The 19,612-nt window shown below is 40.2% G+C and overlaps 1 protein-coding gene across 7 annotated transcripts in view; it reads left to right on the top strand.

Moving 5' to 3' along the window:
• The window catches only part of LOC123035809 (WD repeat containing planar cell polarity effector), a 234,238-nt gene that overhangs the window by 101,438 nt on the left and 113,188 nt on the right, over window positions 1–19,612 (top strand). For all 7 annotated transcript variants that reach the window (XM_044454420.1, XM_044454416.1, XM_044454417.1 and 4 more), the window contains one exon: window positions 13,224–13,412. In XM_044454420.1, coding sequence (XP_044310355.1) covers window positions 13,224–13,412 — 189 coding nt within the window. The remainder of the gene's footprint in view (window positions 1–13,223; window positions 13,413–19,612) is intronic.

Raw genomic sequence — 19,612 nt, 5'->3', positions numbered from 1 at the left:
CAAAAATCCACAGTTGGATTATTGGAGGATTATTGCGAGTTGCATCCAAAAGTCCTTTGTATCTTATATATTCTATTTATTCCAGCATATTAATTTAATATCCCATTACCTTTCCATACTATTACATTTTCAAAAAATCTGGCTAATAGTGGAACTTTAGAAATCATCAATGCTAACAGAATTTCATTTGCATACAAATCTTGAAATCTGTTTCTTTTCAAAATATGAAATGGCAATTACTGAAGAGTTTGGCCTTGTATCCATCACAAGAATTAAGAACTGTCACCTTTTTCATGTCTCTCCCCACCCTAGCATGATACTAGAATGTAGAGCATGGTAAAATGTTTTGCTGGTTAATATTTTTTTTTAAATCCTACCACTTATTTTCTTATTTTATTTTATTTATTGTTTAACGACTTTTCTATCTGGCTTTCCTTCAATTGCATTATAGTTTTTGCCACATTATATTATAACTTGTTTGCCGGGAATACTCTCTGCTAGGATGGACATCTAATACATTTTCCAGGCTGATTCAGTTCAAGGCCTCTTTTCAACACTGACTTGTGTTTGCAAGATTGATCCAACCTCTGTAACATGGATTTGAGACAGTTCACTGTTCACGAGGAACTGAGCTGATACGTTGTTTACTTCAAAATGATGCACACTTGTGCCTTGCTGTGTATTTGTTAAGCTTGGGCTTTTGGTAGCCATGATCATGATCTATAGACATCTAGCCTAGCTGCAAAGCTGCATTGGGATGTGATCATTTGTTTTCAAAGTCTGTATTTCATTTGGTTGTTTATTACAGACCATGTTTCTGGAACCATATGTAAGGATATATGGGACAAGACACATGGTTAAACTAAACTAAGAACAGGGCAATACAAGTAGGTTTACTTCATTGAAATCAAAGTAGGGTCACTAACAGAATTGTTAAAACTTTGCAAATTCTTCCAGGATTTTAAAGGTTTTATTGTCTTAGGTTGCAATCCTATGCTTATTTTAAGTGCTGTTAAATTCAAACTGAGCTGATACGCTGTTTAATTCAAAATGAAAGGATCACAATAATAATGTTTGTAAATTTTTAATATAAGTGATATTATTAAATTTTTGAAGAAATAGTTACTTATTTATATTAGTGATCTTAGCCTTATGTAGTTACTCTTATATTTATTGGAGTGTATTAATTGATGTATTTGTTACTGAAATTTGTGCTAACTTTTTACTTGTCAATATTCACATAATATATTTATGTTTTACATTTTAGTTTATTGCTCACTCTGAAAACATTTTTGTTACAGAGTTGAGGCATAAAATAACAAATTAATATTTATTATAATGAGTTAAAATCACAAAGCAGTGAGCAGGCTGAGTTTTTCAGATCTATATCGTTTGGGTTTTTATGTTTGCTACTGGAAGGCATGATGGTACTCTGGTTTGCAGTATGATATATTAGTAAAAACCTAGTTAATCTGCTTATTCAAGAGATTGCAGATTAACTACGTTAGATTTTGCAAGTTCTACCAAGGAATGCATCAACAAGCAAGCAATTAGTCTCTCTTTTGAAGTAAAAAATGCAGACAGTTATATATATCTTACAATAAAAAGGTTCCTACATGCATGGGAACGTCACATTGTACTGTGAAATCAGAAGGAGTTCTCAAACTGGATCCTGAATGGGAAATTCACAGAAGTCAAGTTTTCTGCACCCTTTGTAAATGCTCTTTGAACAATCTCTTGAACAAAGTGGGGTGGGATGTCAGAGGCCGCTGTGGGGAAGAAAAGTGCCTTCAGTTAATTTAGGATCCAAAGCAATGCATTTAATTGGTTAGATACCATCAAATCTAGCTATTCTCAGGGTCCCTGGTTTGCTGTCTACACACACTTCACATTACCAGATCAACCACTGTTGCCATGGGGGATGAATGGGTAACCCCCCCATGGCAACTGTTTTGTGAAAGTTCTCATAGCTCTCAAAATTCCATATGTGCCTGTTGATCACTTTCTTGACTTATCTCAAGCTTGTCCAAAGGCTAGTTTGTCTGTGTCTATGTGCATTCTTTATATATTCTGCTGCCAATAATATTGCTGGTGGTGTTCTCCACCCCACATAATGCTTGACAGACACATATTCCTCTCACTTGCTTCAGAGGTGCACTGGAAGCTTAGGCCTTCACTTTTTGGTCCAAGTTCTGCTTATTCTTTATAACCTTGTTTAATATAGAAATTAGTGTTTACCCAACCTTATGACATGCTCTGTGGGCATGCTATGTGGCTTGCCTACAAATGTCTTTTTTCTGACGGCTTATTTCAGTGTTTTCACCATTATCCTTTGAATCCAGTCCTGGATGTACTGGCACAGTGCACCAAGACCATCTGTGTGGCAATTAATGTATGAGGTACTGCAGAGAGGAGGCTCAGCCCTCCCAGGTTACAGTCTTCCGAGCTACTAGTTCAGATTTGGAGTGAGAAGGAGGCAAGCAGGGATTAGCAGAGGCTTTTGAGCCATCAAGGACACCATGCAAGATCACTCAGACAGCACAGGAGACAGACATTATAGAATGGGGAGGAGTAGAGGCCACAGGGGGTGGGGGTTTCTAGACTGTATCAAGAGGTGTCAGACCAAGAGCACTGACCAGTTAAGTCTAGCTCTCAAGTGCCATGTAGCCTTCAAGCTGTGAAAGTTACTCTGAGGGTGGAGTAAGGTCCTTCTAAAAAGGCACAAAGAAGGGGAAATTCCAGTTTGGATTCAGCTCTTCACATGGGCAGGCACTACTCATACATATCAAAGAGATTGTTTGATTTATGTTGTTTGTAAACCTAAAAAGCTCAATGAAGGACTGCACTTCTAAGTTTTCATCTACGTTTGCCGGAGAAGGAAAAACACAAGGGGGGATGCTTCCAGTTGGTGCTTGGGTAACACAGACCAACCCCCAATAGTCACAGTTTTTTTTTCAGTTTGCTAATTTTCCCTCAGGGACCGAAACTTTAAGCTAGGCAGACTCAGAAATGAACAGCAGACAAGTTTGTTCTACATACAGTGGCCTAGGTAAAGGTAAAGATTTCCCCTTGATGTTACGTCCAGTCATGCCTGTCTCTAGGAGGCGGTGCTCATCTCCGTTTCCTAGCTGAGGGAGCCAGCGTTTGTCCGCAGACAGTCTCTGTGGTCAAGTGGCCAGCATGACTAAACACCGAAGTGCACAGAACACTGTTACCTGCCCACCAAAGTGGTACCTTTTTATCTACTAGCATTTGCATGCTTTCGAACTGCAAGGTTGGCAGGAGCTGGGACAGAGCAATGGGAACTCACTCTGTTGTGCAGATTCAAACCGACGACCTTTTGATCAACCAGCCCAGCAGCACAGCAGTTTAAACCACTGCACCACCTGCAAGTCCCTACAGTGACCTAGATGAGCTATGAAATTATTTCTTGGCATAGTCAGTAGCATCAGGGTCCAAGTTTCTAATATCCACTCAGCAGAAGTGGGTTCAAACAAACTCAAGCTTAACACTGAATCAAACCCTGGCATACTCTATCAAAATTGTTTGCTAGGGTTTGCACATCAACCTCCAAGTGCCACTAACACCATCATGTAGATGACTTTGTAGGTTTTCAGCAGCTTTATCAGTATCTGAATATTCTGTTGGGCTCCCTACCTTACTCAATACACAATATTTTTCTGTCTTTTCACAAGGAATTGAGACAGATATCTTTGATCAAAAGAGTCAAGACAATAGCGATCAATTGGGATCAAGATGATTTCCACCTTCCAGAGATCTGTTGTTTCAAATATATAGATCATGTTTAATTAAGAGTACGTTCATCTAGACTTAATTGTTGGGAGGTCATGATGGCCTTAATTCCATATGCTTTATCAATGCAGTATGTCCTGCCCTCATAATGCTTTGGTAAAATCCCTTTTTTGAATTAGTACTTTAAACAATCTAGAGAACTGGGTGGGTTTTTTTGGGTTGACCTCAGAGTCTCAGATGCCTCTCCTGCCATTACATCTGTAACAAAGGCAGAGAGACATGAAGAAATATGCAAACAGTGTGGAAATAAATAAGTGGGTTGGCTAGCTCTCAGGAGGATATACCTTTCTTGGCATCATTTCTGTTTCTTCTTACTCTTTGCTTTGGATCTGTTTGTCCACGAGAGATAAGGTAGCAGTCCTGTGGATAGAGGAGAACATATCTACACTGTCCATAGTCTTGTTTTTTTACAAGATTTTTTCAAGTTACACTTACTGAGATACTGAAAATTAAGTCATGTCAGAGGCTGTAGGAAGGACTCTAGGGCAGGAATAAGGAAAAATTTTGTTCTGGGAAAAGTCTCAGAGCCCATGTTCCATCTCTGAGTTCAGTCAAAGCAAAGTGCAGACAGGGCTGAGCTGTTATCAATTTTAAGCCTACTCAGAAGTAAACAAGACAAGGCTTCTGCATGTTTACTCAGAAGTAAGCAGGTCTAATATAAAACCTCTGTACATCTACTCTGAAGTAAGAAGAGCAAAGGTTTTAAAATGTTTGCATGTCAACCCACAAATAAGTAGGATAAGCCTCAGAAATAAGCAGGACTGAAAGAGCTTTCCCTCTGGCTCTCACCCACTCAGCCCTGCAGGGGAAAGTTCTCATCTAACTGATCAGAGGTAAAAGCTTATCCCTGCTGTGCAGTGAGAAAAGATGTCTTTGTTTCTGAGGAGTAGAAGAATGTTTTAACCCCCAGTCAGCTGCTTACTGGTGATAAGAATGGAAGTGGGGGCAGGGAAGAGGCTGATGGCCAGATGGGGAAGGTCTGCAGACCATATCTGACCTATGGACAAGAGGTTCCCTGCCTTTGAGAGATTATCAGGGAAGAACAAACTTGGAGATGGTTCTATTCTGTAGTTTGTATTTTAGTTTGGTCTTCCATTTTTCTATTTTTTTCATTTTTCTATTCTGTTTTCAGTAATTTTTAAGTGGAGTGTAGCAGATAGTGTGTCAACAGTAATCTCTTGGTTTTTGCCCTTCTCCAAGAGGTGCCAGGTTTGGATAGGGCCTTTTCACTTGGGCCTTTACAAGCTGGTTGAGAGGCTTTGCAACCTAAATTTGGGCAGAGTTTTCCCATCCCTGCTTTATAGTGGGGTTTGGTTTGGTTTGGTTTGGTTTGGTTTGGTTTTTTTGGCTGCATTCACTAATCTATATAATCTACAAAATCTTTCACAATTTCAGCTCCTTAATTGTTGACATTAAAGTTGTCTTATTCTGATCTTTGTTTTCTTAAAAACTGTAGTCCTGCTTTGGCACTTACTTCTTTCACTTCCTTCAAGAGTTGTTTCAGTTCATTGCTGTTTTCTGACAGTGATATGGTATCATCTGCAGATCTTAAATTATTGATGTTTCTTCCACCAATTTTCACTCCCTCTAATCCTAGGGATCCTAGAGCCTAATCCAACTTTCCTTATGATACATTCTCTGTACAGATCAACAGTTAGGGATAAGAATAAAAGGGAGGCCAGATATTCCATTTCTTGAGCAGAGTATAGTTCTCCCTTTTGCTTTCCTGAAAACAAAAACAAACACCACACATGGAAACTTGATTACTCTTTCCCTGTCTGGTAGTGAGTGTGCCTCCTTACTGTTGTGTATCTAGAAGGCTTCCCTCACACCACACAAACCTAAACCAATCCACTACATCTGGATGAATTATTGTTCCATTGGACCTAGCTTTGAGTGACTGTTTTCAACTAAAAGCCTACTGCTTTGATGGCCAACATTCAGATTACATATTAAAATAGGTTGCACAGAGGCTTCTCTCTCATGGAATAAAATACTATGCATTAAGTAGTTATTTTAGTTCTGATGAACTTCTAATTAGCAGGGAACTAATTCTGTACTTACTTTCCTAACATTGGTGCCTATTTGGGTTAAACTTTCAAAGGAATGCATTTTTTAACAATCCCCATTGTTAAAGTTAAATTGATATGGACTAAGAACTTGTCTACAAGTTGTGCATGGGTCCAGTATTCACTAAAACACAGGAGTTTGCTTCTATTTGTTTAAAGCATTTCATTGAATAAATAGCTTGAAATTTAAAGAGACCAACTAGTATTTTTTCATAGTGATTCTGATTTCTTTCTTTAAAAAAATAAGCAGTGTAGAACATCTAGCACATGAGAGACAGAACAGGTTATTGCATGCTGAAAACAAGCATGGTGAAGGAATGGAGAATGCTGAGCTGACTTACACCTTGCTCATAATTGATGGATCTAGCCCATTCTGTCCTATGCAAACATCTTAAGTAAAAATCAGTTGTCATTCTTCCTGTTGGCCCTGATAGCTAGATTTTCCTCGGAGAAGAGTTCACTATTGGCTCCGTCAACTAAACACAAAAAGAGAAGAGAGTTGGGGAGAATGGGGAACATATCAGGCAGGCTTTTTCCCCCTGTTCTGTTCCAATCTTTATTTATTTTTGAGTAAATAATATATAACTTTTCTTTTAAGAAATCCCAGGACACTAAAACAGAGAATATAATCAGCATAAAACATTATGCTGAAATTAAATTTATTAATCGCTCCACATTGACTGGTTCAAGACCTCTTTTGTGGAACTATTATATCTTGCACAGGAAGGCTTGACTGTGGCAAAGTTATTTTGGGGGAGTAATTATGCCCCAAATAACCATAAATTTATGTAAAATGTTTTTAAACCAATGAAAATTAATGCAGAATCACGTATGCACATAGCAGGTAACTGACTGTAATTTCTAATCATTCATATATTTGTGAGCTCCAGAAAATGATTTTTGCATATATTATGTTATTTTCCATGTTTTTTTCAAATCATTGCAGTTGTTTTTCCAAACCTGAGACTTATGCTATACCTTTAATTCTTTTAAATTGGCAGCATCTTGGAAAGTTAAACATGGTATATAGCTCTTCAGAAATCATTGACCTTTTGTAAGTTTTTCAATTCTATATCTGTTTAATCCATTTCAATTTACTGAACAGTGAGAAGACAGGCTACAAGGAGTTAATGTTTACTGTGAGAGAACAACAGTGGTAATTACTTTGATTTCAGTTCCTTTTGATGTGTATTCAGGGGATGAAGAGGTCAATAATATTATGACCATGCAAATAGAAAGGGTTTCTTTTTGGCCGTAAAAAAACAGCAAAGGATTATTAAAGCATTAACCTTGATTTTTAATGGGCCTTGGTTGAGTGGTGAGATCACAATTTGGATGAGTCTGATTATTTACTAAATACAATACATAAATGCAACGGGTTCTTAACACCCATTGCACTCTGGCATTATCGCATTACTGCCATCCTTTGTTGCCTTGCAGACAGGAATATGAAAGCAATCTGTCATGTAGTGAGACTGGCTCCAGAAGCATTTCTCTGATAAGAAGACCCCCTGCCCTTTGCTAGTGTCTGGTCCAGTAGGCTTAGCCATGCGCTTAATCCCCAGAAAGTGGTTCGATTATTGCTGACCAGCAATAGCAAGATAGGTTTTTTCCACCCCCCTAGCTATCAACCTTCCATTAATTCCTTAAGCAGAAATGTGGTGCAATCTATATTTCCTTGGCATGTGTCACCCAGATGGTGTACTGCTCATGTTTTCAAATAACCATGCTCCAAAATAACATAGTTTGAATAATAAATTCCACAAATCCTTTTGGAGGAATAGAAGTACACAATTCTCAAGAGCCACATAAACTTTACGCATGATGCTGTAGCTCATCCATATTACTTGGTGGAAAGTATATCCTCCCTTACAGCAGTTGGCATTCATAATCCAGGGGAAATACATACATTCTGTTCAAATGGTATAATAACCTTTTAATGTTTAAAGCTGTGTCTGAAAAGAGTAGCCATAGCATTTTGGTCAGTATTGCCGAACTTAATATATGAGTAGTTCAAAATCCTTACATGTAGGTCGATGCTGTCAAGCAACCATGACTGTACATTTTGGTATTGATTGGAGTCACAGCAGTAAATTCCTCCTATTAAACTAGGAGCATAAGTGCTTCTGCTTTTACAGTATTCTTTTATACAGGTACAAGTTAGCAGGGGAAGGAGCAGAGGAGGACGTATACATGGAAATCACATCAAATTTGTAAAGCTAATTCCCACACATGTTTAGAATTGAAGTTATATTTAAATACTAATTTTGAGCGCAATCCATCCAAACTTAAGCCATGTTCATCTCACTGATTTCAGTGGAAAAAGAACTTTAAATAAAAGATCTTACATTGAAGTCAAAAGACTAAAATTTGACATGATTCTATTGTAATTATAAATAATGCAAATGGTCATAGCATTTGTAAAAAAAATGCTATGTATGTATGATTTAAGATCAGAAATGAAACAAGCCAAAGATGTGTACTCTCCCAGTGCTGAAGCCCCAGTCTTTTTTGATAGGGAGGAGGGAAGAACTTCTGTTCAGTATAAAGAAATCTCAAAATCCAGTGACAGATTCCTGCTGTTTTTACCTAGTTGGCCCTTAAATTCCCCTTTTCCTGCAAGGAATTGAAGGTGGCATTCACAGTCTTCCCATTCCTCTCAATTTTATCTTCATGACAACCTGTGAGGTCTATGTTAGCTTCATGGCTATGCGTGGATTAGAACCCAGATTTCCCAAGTTCTAGTCCAACATTCTAAACATGACATCACATTGGCACTCTTAATATATCCAATTTTAAGTGTAGATTCATCAGTACATGTGCAAAAAATATAAATGTACCACTTAAAGTTTTATTGCCCTATTTATAAAATAGCACAAGTTCATAACATTCAGTTTAGCATAAACAAAGTTCTCTATAATCTCAGTTAGTTTGTTTGTTTATTGCATTTGTATGCCACCTCATAGCCAGAGGCTCTCTGGGCTATGCACAGTGCAATCATATAAATAAATAAATAAATAAAAACTAAAACCATAGAACATGATAGAATAAAAATACAATATAGATACAGCAATGAAATGCAACAGGAAAAAATAAACACTATATAACCAATAAAACAATAAACCAGTAGCAAGATCAATTATCATCATCTAAAAACAGATACTAAATAAAAAGTCTTAACTTGGCACCAAAAGCAAGGTAAAGTGTGTGCCAGTCACACCTCCCTTGGAAGAGAATTTGAAAGGTGAGGTTCGCCAACAGAAGGCCTTTTTCCTCACCAATTCCCCACTCATTTCATGGGGGGAGTTCCTGAAGGAGGGCCTCTACCGATGACCTGAGTGGTCTGGCATGGATATAGGGAAAAAGGTGTTTAGATATCCTGGTCCCAAGCCATTTAAGGCGTTATATGTTAGTATGAGCACTTTAAATTGGGCCTGAGCAATGCTAAGCAGCCAATGCAATTGGTGGAGGACCAGTGCGATATGTTCTCTAGGGCTGGTCCTTGTTAGTAACTGCAGTACTCTGCTTTGAAGTGCCCAGATGGTCTTCAAATGCAGCTCCACATAGAATGCATTACCGTAATCCAGGCAAGAGGTTATCAACACATAGATAACTGTGGCAAGGCTCACTCGTCCAATAGGAATGTACCTGGAAAATCATCCTAAGCTGATAAAAGGTGCTCCTAACCACCAAACTCACGTGAGAAACAAGTGAGAGCTCGGGGTCCAGGAGCACCCCCAAGTGACAAACCTTATCCTTTATGGGGAGTACAACCCTGTCCAGGATTGGTTGAAAATTTCCCAGTTGGGGAGATAGACTGCCCACCAACAGAACCTACATCTTGTCCTGATTGAGTTTGAATTTATTGGCCCTCATCCAGCCCATTACTGAGCCAAGGCACTGTCAAGGCATTACAAGGCATTGCTCTGCCTCACTTGGGTTACATGAAAATGAGAGGTAGAACGGAGTGTCATCAGCATACTGATGATACATCAGCCCATACCTCTGGATGACCCCATCCAGTGGCTTCATATAGATGTTAAAGAGCATGGGGGACAGAATGGAGCAACACAAATGCCATGGCACAGAGCAACAGTTCCCCAGCTGCACCAACTGGAGATGGTCAGCCAGATAGGAGTGGAACCACCACAAACCATTGCCCTCCAGCCAGCCAGCCTCTCCAGAAAGATATCATGGTCGATGGTATCAGTTGCAGCTGAGAGATCCAGGAGAATCAACAGGACCGTGCTCCAACTCTCTCCCTCCTGGCATAGGTCATCCAAGAAGGTGATCAAGGCAGTTTCCTTTCTGACCCCAGGCCTAAAGCCTGATTGAAATGGATCTAGATAATTCATTTCCTTCAAGAGTGCCTGGAATTGCCTGGCCACAGACCACTTAAGTACCGTGCCCAGGAAGAGAATATTGGCTATATGCTGATAATTATTTATGTCCTCTGGATCCAGATGTGGCTTTTTAAGGAGCAGTGTAACCATCGCTGTCATGAAAGGGGCAGGCACCACTCCCACTCTCAAGGAGGCATTCACTACCTCTTGGATCCCAGGATGAGTCCCCTCTTTCGATCTCTCAATTAGCCAAGATAGGCAGGAGTCAAGTGAACAAGTTGTGGCACGGACAAAACCATTTAAAGAGTACTACAGTGCAATCCTATAAATGTCTACTTGAAAGTAAGTCTTGCTTAGTTAAATAGGATTTACTTACAGGTCAGTGTTTATGAGCATAGTTTGTAGTGAACAAGCTCTAGGAATGGATATAGAAAAACTATAAATCAAAGTCTTTAAGGGGAATACAGCATCATCTAAAATTGGCTTAACCTCAATCCTCTGCTCTCTACAGATTAGGAGCACCTCTTTTTTTCTAGATTAAGCTTCAGTTGGTTTGCTCTCATCCAGTTACTGGCATGAGCCATTGATGGAGCCATTGATATCAACAGCTTCCTTGGATTTTCATGTAAAGGAAAAACAGATGGATGTTAATTTGGGTACTGGAGATACGGAATTCCAGAATCCCTGGAATAAAACCTGCCCCCAAAGTTTTGTTGAACAGATATATAGTATGAGGAATAGAATAAAATTGTATGGAACATGATAGGCATGTCATGGATAACTTGTTGCTCTTCCAATGTTTTGGTCTGTGACCTTCAGAATCCCTCATTATTGGCTATGCTGACTAGGACTGTTGAACGTTGTAGACCAAAACATCTTGATGATCACCAATTGCTTACCCCTGCCATCGGAGTCAAGAGCTTGGAGTCTCCCAGTACCACCTACTGTGAGAGATCTTCCATGAAGTTCTGAGACCACTGCATTACAGTGTCAACTAGTACCATGCCAACCAGACCAGATGGATACAGTAGTCCCTGAATCCTTCCCATAACAGGGTCTGAAAATGGATTGAATGGATCTAATTCCTGCATATTTATTTTAGAATCTGGAATTAAGTAATTATGCACATGATGGCTATGTAGTACTGGCTCAAATAGCCTATATTCATGACATAGAGCCACTTAAATAGTGAAATAGTGAAGAGTATGTGATACTGGCAGATGCAAATTCATGTTGACTGATTACAGTCAACAGAATTGGTTTATGCTCAATTGCTGGCAGAAGAGGATAAGGATTCATAATTTCATTACCATTGCAGCCACTATATCTATGCCCCACCTTTCCTTCAGGAAACCATGTGTAGCGTTCATTGTTCTTCCCTTTATCCTCACCACAACCCTGGATACTCAAGGTTGTCCAGTGAAACCTTCATATCTTGAGTATGCATTGTCTAACCGTCAAGGACTATTCTAAGGGTACATCACATTCGCTTCCTAGTAGTTATTAATATATAAGCTAAATTCATCCTGAACATAATTTCCAAATGATAAAATTAATTATACAAGTGTATTGCATTATGATTACTAAAGCCGTACAAACAAAATGTCTTAAATATATATTTTAGTCTATAGTCCAATGGTGTCATGCTGTAAAATTCAAATACTGTTAGCTGTGCTCTGCCAAATCTTTCCATTGTGAAAGCAATTGTGTGTTATATTTGTGCAGCCATTTGCCCAACGGGATGTGCAAGCAAAATGTACTTGGACCACCATGCTTGCACAAACAATGTTAGTTGGATTTGGCTCTTGTACGTAGTTCAAAACTTGTTCTTTGTTAGTGCAATATTATCTGCACTAGCAGATGACCAAAGTGATACTACCCTATCTTTGAAAACACATTAAGCTAAGGTTTGTCAGACAGCTTATGAATTAAGCTGGTAAACATGGAGATTCTACATTATATTTACAGACAGACAGACAGAGAGGAGTATATCTGCTTTTAAGTTCTTGTGTCTATCAAAACAGAACTATAGCTAGTGTTCCATAATTGAGATATGATATATGGAAATAAATATGCATGTACATATTTATTGTGAACTCAAAATATGTTGTTACAGTGATAAGTGGATGTGAGGATTTTATTTCTGTTACAATTGTTTTCCATTTTTAAAAAATAGCAGAGACAACATATGCTAAAATAGTTAACACTGCTTCCTTTTTTTGGTCTTCATTGCATTTTGTTATAAAACAACTTACAAATTCTCAAGAAGTTGAGGTGGGCAGCACTACTTTGCTGTCTTCTCTGTTCTTACAAACAGAATAGTCACTGCTGTTTCATAAACAGGAAAGGCTCGAGGCTAAAAAGCAGTGATTATCAATGCAATATTATGGCTGCTAGACAGTGGCTTGATAGCCATAGAATTTCTTAGATTCACAGGTGAAGAATCCTCACTCTTTGTGTCAGTCTCATAGCTAGGTCTCCACATTTGGGAGCCACTTCCTCCCTTGCAGCTGACATGGAAAAAATTATTCCTCCTCTGCGCTTGTAAGACTGGCCAGTTTAGTGGATGTTCTGAGGCAGGAGATGCCTTGATCTAAGTGTTTTGCAAAATGAAAGGAACATGGAATTGGCCTTTACCTCCACACTTTTCCAACCCCTTTATAGGATGCCCATTATCATCTGGGTTCAGGGGTTACAGGTACCCCCATAGAATTGCACCTTGAATGTTTTTGAACTGCCCCAGGTCGATGTTTAGCCCAAATAACTGTCACTAGCCAGGGAAGGCGTCAAAACTGCTATTCTGTATTATTATTCCAAATGTAACAAGGACCAGAATGTGATTCAGCTGGGAAATGAGGCAGCTGTTATTAGCCATGCCAAAATAATGCAGTAGAGTTATTTATGTCAATATGTATGCATTCCTTTTGCCACGTAAAATAAACTCCATGGACTTTGTTTACTTAATTTTACATGTGTTCTATATTATTTTTCCTCTCAGATATCATATGTTGACATACCAGGACTTGGAAAACGAACAAAATATCATCTGGCAATAAATTGCATTCAGGATATGGTTATTTGCTGGTGGTCAGTGTCAAAGGATGAAGTATGGCCTTGGTCTCCTGTTTCCGGTGAAAGGAAGAGGGCCAACTTACTGCTCCTGAGATGTGAATTTGGCAAATTGGAGGTAATCTTCTAAATTGGATCTTGTTAATTTTCTCATTTAATCATGTCTCCAATCCTTGCATAGGTAGTTATTTATTATTTATTTCCTTAAAATGTTTTTCCCTGCTGTTCAGCTGAAAATGCTCCCAGAGCAGGTTCCTGTAGAGTGAGAAAAATGAGGCAGTTCTTGTCCTTGGGCAATCTAAAAGGTACAACATAAAAGGAAAGGGGATACAGGAGAAGGAAACAGACTCAGGGACTGATTCTTCAAGTTGCAAAGTTCTTATAGTTAGCACTGGGGCAAAGCACTTTGGCTCAGCAACTCTCTCTAGTTTCAGGGCAGCAATAGGAAATACAACTAAAATATGGGATTCATCTTCGAGGAGGGCAGATTCCTAGAAATTTCAGGGTGTAGGGGCTTACTTTTGAAGATGATATGGCTGAAGTTGGGTAGATTAAAGGAAAGGGAAAAGCTAAGCCTTAACCTAACCTAGAAGCAGCCAGCATGTTTTCTTTAGTTTTTTTTAACTAAAGCCAAAAGGACACCCAGTTGCGGATATATCTGGTAGTGAAAGGAAAGTCCGATGCTGCAAAGATCTATACTCCATAGAAACCTGGAATGTAAGATCTATGAATCAAGGTAAGCTGGACGGGGTCAAACAAGAGATGGCAAGACTGAAAATTGACATGTTAGGAATCAGAAAACTAAAATGGATGGGAATGGATGAATTTAATTCAGATGACCATCAGGTATACTACTGTGGGCAAGAATCCCTCAGAAGAAATGGAGTAGCCTTCATAGTCAATAAAAGAGTAGGAAAAGCAATACTGGGATACAACCTTCAAAATGACAGAATGATCTCAGTTCGAATCCAAGGCAAGCCATTCAACATCACAATAGTCCAAGTCTATGCCCCAAGCACTGGTGCTGAAGAGGCTGAAGCTGACCAGTTCTATGAAGGCCTACAAAACCTTCTAGAATTACCACCAAAAACTGATGCCCTTATCATCATGGGGGATTGGAATGCTAAAGTAGGAAGTCAAAGGTAACTGGACTAACAGGCAAGATTGGCCCTGGAGTACAAAATGAAGCAAGGCACAGGCTGGTAGAATTTCATCAAAAGAACACACTGGTCATAGCAAACACTCTTTTCCAACAACCCAAGGGAAGACCCTACACATGGACATCACCAGACGGTCAAAACAGAAATCAGGCTGACTATGTGCTCTGCAGCCAAAGATGGAGAAGCTCTATACAGTCAGTTAAAACCAGACCAGGAGCTGACTGTGGCTCAGATCATGAGCTGCTTCTTGCAAAATTCAGGCTTAAAATGAAGAAAGTAGGGAAAAGCACTAGGCCACTCAGGTATGACCTGAATCATATTCCTGATTAATATACAGTAGAGGTGACAAATAGATTTAAAGAATTAGATCTGATAGACAGAGTGCTTGAAGAACTATGGACGGAGGTTCGCAACATTGTACAAGAGGTAGCAACTAAAACCATCCCAAAGAAAAAGAAATGCAAGAAAGCAAAATGTCTGTCTGAGGAAGCTTTACAAATAGCTGAGGAAAGAAGGGAAGTGAAAGGAAAGGGAGAAAGAGAAAGATACACCCAATTGAATGAAGAATTCCAGAGAATAGCTGGAAGAGATAAGAAGGTCTTCTTAAATGAACAGTGCAAAGAAATGGAAGAAAACAATAGAATAGGGAGGACCAGATATCTCTTCAAGAAAATTGGAGATATGAAGGGAATGTTTTATGCAAAGATGGGCATGATAAAGGACCAAAATGGCAGGGACCTAACAAAGGCAGAGTAGACTAAGAAGAGGTGGCAAGATTACAAAGAATAACTATACAGGAAAGATGTTAATGTCCCTGATACCCATGATGGGGTGGTCGCTGACCTCGAGCCAGACATCCTGGAATGTGAAGTCAAATGGGCCTTAGGAAGTACGGGCAACAACAAACCTAGTGGAGGTGATGGTATTCCAGCTGAGCTGTTCAAAATCCTAATAGACGATGCAGTAAAAGTGCTACACTCAATATGCCAGTAATTTTGGAAAACTCTACAGTGGCCACAGGATTGGAAAAAGTCAGTTTACATTGCAATCCCAAAGAAGGGCAATGCCAAAGAATGTTCAAACTATTGCACCATTGCACTCATTTCACATGCTAGCAAAGTTATGCTCAAAATCCTACCAGCTAGATGCCAGCAGTATGTGGACCGAGAACTAACAGAAGTAGAGGCAGGATTTCGAAGAGGGAGAGGAACTAGAGATCAAATTGCCAACATACGCTGGATTATGGGGAAAGCTAGGGAGTTCCAGAAAAACAACTACTTCTGCTTCATTGGCTATGCTAAACCTTTTGATTGTGTGGATTACAACAAATTGTGGCAAGTTCTTAAAGAGATGGGAGTCCCAGGCCATCTTATTTGTCTCTTAAGAAACCTGTATGCAGGTCAAGAAGCAACAGTGAGAACTGGACATGGAACCACTGATTGGTACAAATTTGGGAACAGAGTACGGCAAGGCTGCATACTGTCACCCTGCATATTTAACTTCTACGCAGAGCACATCGTGAGAAAGGCAGGGCTAGATGAATCACAAACTGGAATTAAGATTGCTGGGAGAAATATCATCAACATCAGATATGCAGATGATACCACTCTAATGGCAGAAAGTGAAGAGGAACTAAAGAGCCTCTTGATGCCTGTGAAAGAAGATAGTGCAAAAGTTGGCTTGAAACTCAACATTAAGAAAATTAAGATCACGGCATCTCGTCCTATCACTTCCTGGCAAGTAGATGGGGAAGAAATGGAGGTAGTGACAGATTTTATTTTCCTGGGCTCCAAGATCACTGCAGACAGGGACTGCAGCCAGGAAATTAAAAGATGTGTACTCCTTGGGAGGAAAGCTATGGCAAATCTAGACAGCATACTAAAAAGCAGAGACATCACCCTGCCAACAAAAGTTTGTATAGTCAAGGCTATGATTTTCTCAGTTGTAACGTATGGCTGTGCAGTTGGACCATAAGGAAGGCTGAGCGCTGAAGAATTGAGGCATCTGAATTGTGGTGCTGGAGGAGTCTCCTGCGAGTCCCTTGGACTGCAAGGAGATTAAACCAGTCAGTCTTAGAGGAGATCAACCCTGACTGCTCTTGAGAAGGCCAGATCCTGAAGATGAAACTCAAATACTTTGGCCTCCTAATGAGAAGGAAAGACTCCTGGAGAAGAGCCTAATGCTGGGAACAATTGATGGCAAAAGAAGAAGTGGACGGCAGAGGATGACGTGGCTAGATGGAGTCACTGAAGCACTCGGTGTGATGTTAGGTGGACTCCGGAGGATCTGGGACGACAGGAGAGCCTGGGGGAATGTTGTCCATGGGTCCGGCACGACTTTGCGAATAACGTAACATAGAGGACAGGAAAGTCAAGATCACCTCTGCTGCTCCTCGGGCTCTGCATGGATGTCTGTAACATTTCAAGTTTTGTGGGCGTATAAGCATCCTAGTAGCCTTGTGCCCTAAGAGATTAAAATATATTGAATGGTCTGAGTTGAAAGGTATATAGTGTTGGATCCTCCCCCTCTCCTTCCAAAAAGACCAGAATGAACACTTTCTAACTAAAAGTCTTTATTATGTTTAAGCTGACCAGCTTTTTAGGAAAAAAAATAAAAGTACTGCAGAAATCAGTTACAAAAGAAATTAGCAAACTCAGAAAACTGACCATTAGGAAAATGCAACTTAATGGGGATTCTAAACCAAGTATCTTTCTTTCCTTCCACATTGAAAAGAACAAGCCAAATCTTTAAGGTGGGTTGCTTAAGGGACAAGTGCTTGGAACATCTGATGCTTCTCATCTGGTCCGTGCCCTCAGCCTGATACTGCATTGTTGGATTAATGACATTGGATCTTCCCAGTCCACCCATCAGCTTGCTCAGTAAAGGTTCCCACAAAAAGTGAACAGTCTGATTCTCAGCAACTCCCTGGCTTATCTCAAAAAACTCCATTGTAGGAGTGGAACCAAACCGTACACACGGCCTGCTGTCCAAATCTATTTCTTGCAGTAGGTTTCCTACTTTGAATGCTGAAGTTCTTAGGCGCATCCCTGGCATCATCAGGGATGGCTTGGAAAGAATCTTGTCTGAAACTGTGCAAAGCCACCATTGCCAGTCAGTGTTGACAATGCTGAACTAGAGGGACCATGGGTCTGACAGTATTACAGCTTCCAATAGTAGTAAAGACATGGCAAAGGAAGGTGCCTAGCAGACAAAGCCCTGTGTATTGAGCTATACCATCAGGGATCCCATCAGTTCTCTGCCCTGCCACCCATGCAGCTAGTGTATAAGTTGTGGTTAAGCATGTGATAGAAAACTAGAAGCAGCATAACAGGAGCTGTAGAACAATATTAAAATATACTACAACTTAATCTGATTGATTTTCAAATTAAACATTGGTAACATACAATTATTGACCCTTCCATTTTCTCAGATTGAACTTGTGTAGAAAGAAAAGGAAAAGCACCATCTATGTTATCCTAGTCAAGGTTAGAAAGAAGAAAAATATCAGAAGGTTAACTAATATTTGCAATTAGAGTGGGATGCCTGGCTCTTATTTCAGTAGGGTCTTACTGTTCTACATGGATTTTAAAGTGCATACATGAGTGCATCATTTTGCATAAAAGCACCAAAAAAAAAGGATAATGCCCACATACTGAACGAAATAAGAGTTTTAAACAGTAGATTTTCAGCAGAAAATTGGCTTACCAAGGAGATAAAGAAGAAAAGGGGAACAGGCCCTATGTGAATGAATTTTCTGTCTTCAACATGAACAAACTGTTTATTTATAGATGTTTAATTTCACACCATGATACCACACACAAACAAAACAAACTAATTAGAAATGCTGACTGAGAATCTACATGCACAGGGGCTGCTGTACCAACACTTGACAGAGGCTGTATTCACACATAATGACAAGCCATGGTAGGAACAGCTTGTCATTATGTGTGAATACTGGAAGCATGCTGAAACGCAGCACGTTTGGTTACCATGAATCCCACAGAGAACAAATGGTCTGTTCTAAGGTTTCTACACTTCAGCATTGCTTTTAGTTTTGTGTGACTCTGATTGCAATGTTGTTCCAAGGTTTCCCCATTTCGGCCACCAAGTTCAGTGGCAAGAGCAGCTGTGGTGGCCATGGCTGCTGCAGCCACTATTTTGCACTGCTCTGTTCACCTGGCTGTAGCTGAGTTGTTGACAGAGTGCTGATTGGTTGTCCCTGTGCTCCCTCCAGGCACACACTCCCCAATACCAGCCACCAGGCCCGGCCATGTCCACCACCTGGCTGATCACTCACTTTGCAGGCCACTTGGCCAGTTGTCACTATCTGCCACATGTTGGCAATTGGCCATGCAGCATGTGAGATGGACAACCTAACCAGGTAGTGGGCAGGCAGGCAATTGGGCGATTGACCGGGCCACAGAAGAGGTGGGTGATAGGCAGACAGTGGCCATGGCGGTGGTGCAGCAGCTGGGCATCAAGGAACACACACGATGGGGGAGGACGGGGAGCACCTCCAATATCAGTGACTGTGGGGGTAGTCATGCATGGAATCTCTGTCTGGTTGCTGCTCTGCTGCACCTGTGGAGCCACTGTGCTACTCTAATAAGTAGAAGCCTCCATGAAACAGCAGAAAAAAACAGTGGTTAGCTGAGAAACTGCCCAGGGGAGTGCATGGGCCAATGGAGAAAAGACAGGTGATGCAGGCAGGAGCAGTGCATGTTGGGAGTGGTTCACAGCTGTGGGAGCTGATAGGGTGCATGCTGCCATTTGGAGGGAAGATGGAGACATGTAGAAACTACTCACCAGTGTGAACACAGGACACAAGGTAAGAAACTCTGTGGATTAACTCTAGTTTGTTGCTGTTGTGATCTCCCATTCCTTGTTAATTGATATGAAATTTATTGATGCCATTAATTGCTTTAGAGAGAAAACCTAGGCAGTAGGATTCCAAGGTAGGATCAGAGCTGGAGATCTGTCGCTTCATTCTTTCTGGTTCTACTAGTACTTGCCCTCTGCTCTTCCCCAGTAGCACATTAGACACCTTCCGACTTGAGGGGCTCATCTTCCAGCATCATATCTTTTTACCTTTTGGTACTGTCCATGGGGTTTTCATGGCAAGGATACTGGAGTGGGTTGCCATTTCCTTCTCCAGTGG

Source organism: Varanus komodoensis, unplaced genomic scaffold, assembly GCF_004798865.1.
Source record: "Varanus komodoensis strain SLA01 unplaced genomic scaffold, ASM479886v1 scaffold7_3, whole genome shotgun sequence".
Lineage (NCBI taxonomy): Eukaryota > Metazoa > Chordata > Lepidosauria > Squamata > Varanidae > Varanus > Varanus komodoensis.
The sequence above is the reverse complement of the archived record's forward strand: the minus strand, read 5'-3'. Positions and strand labels throughout refer to the sequence as shown.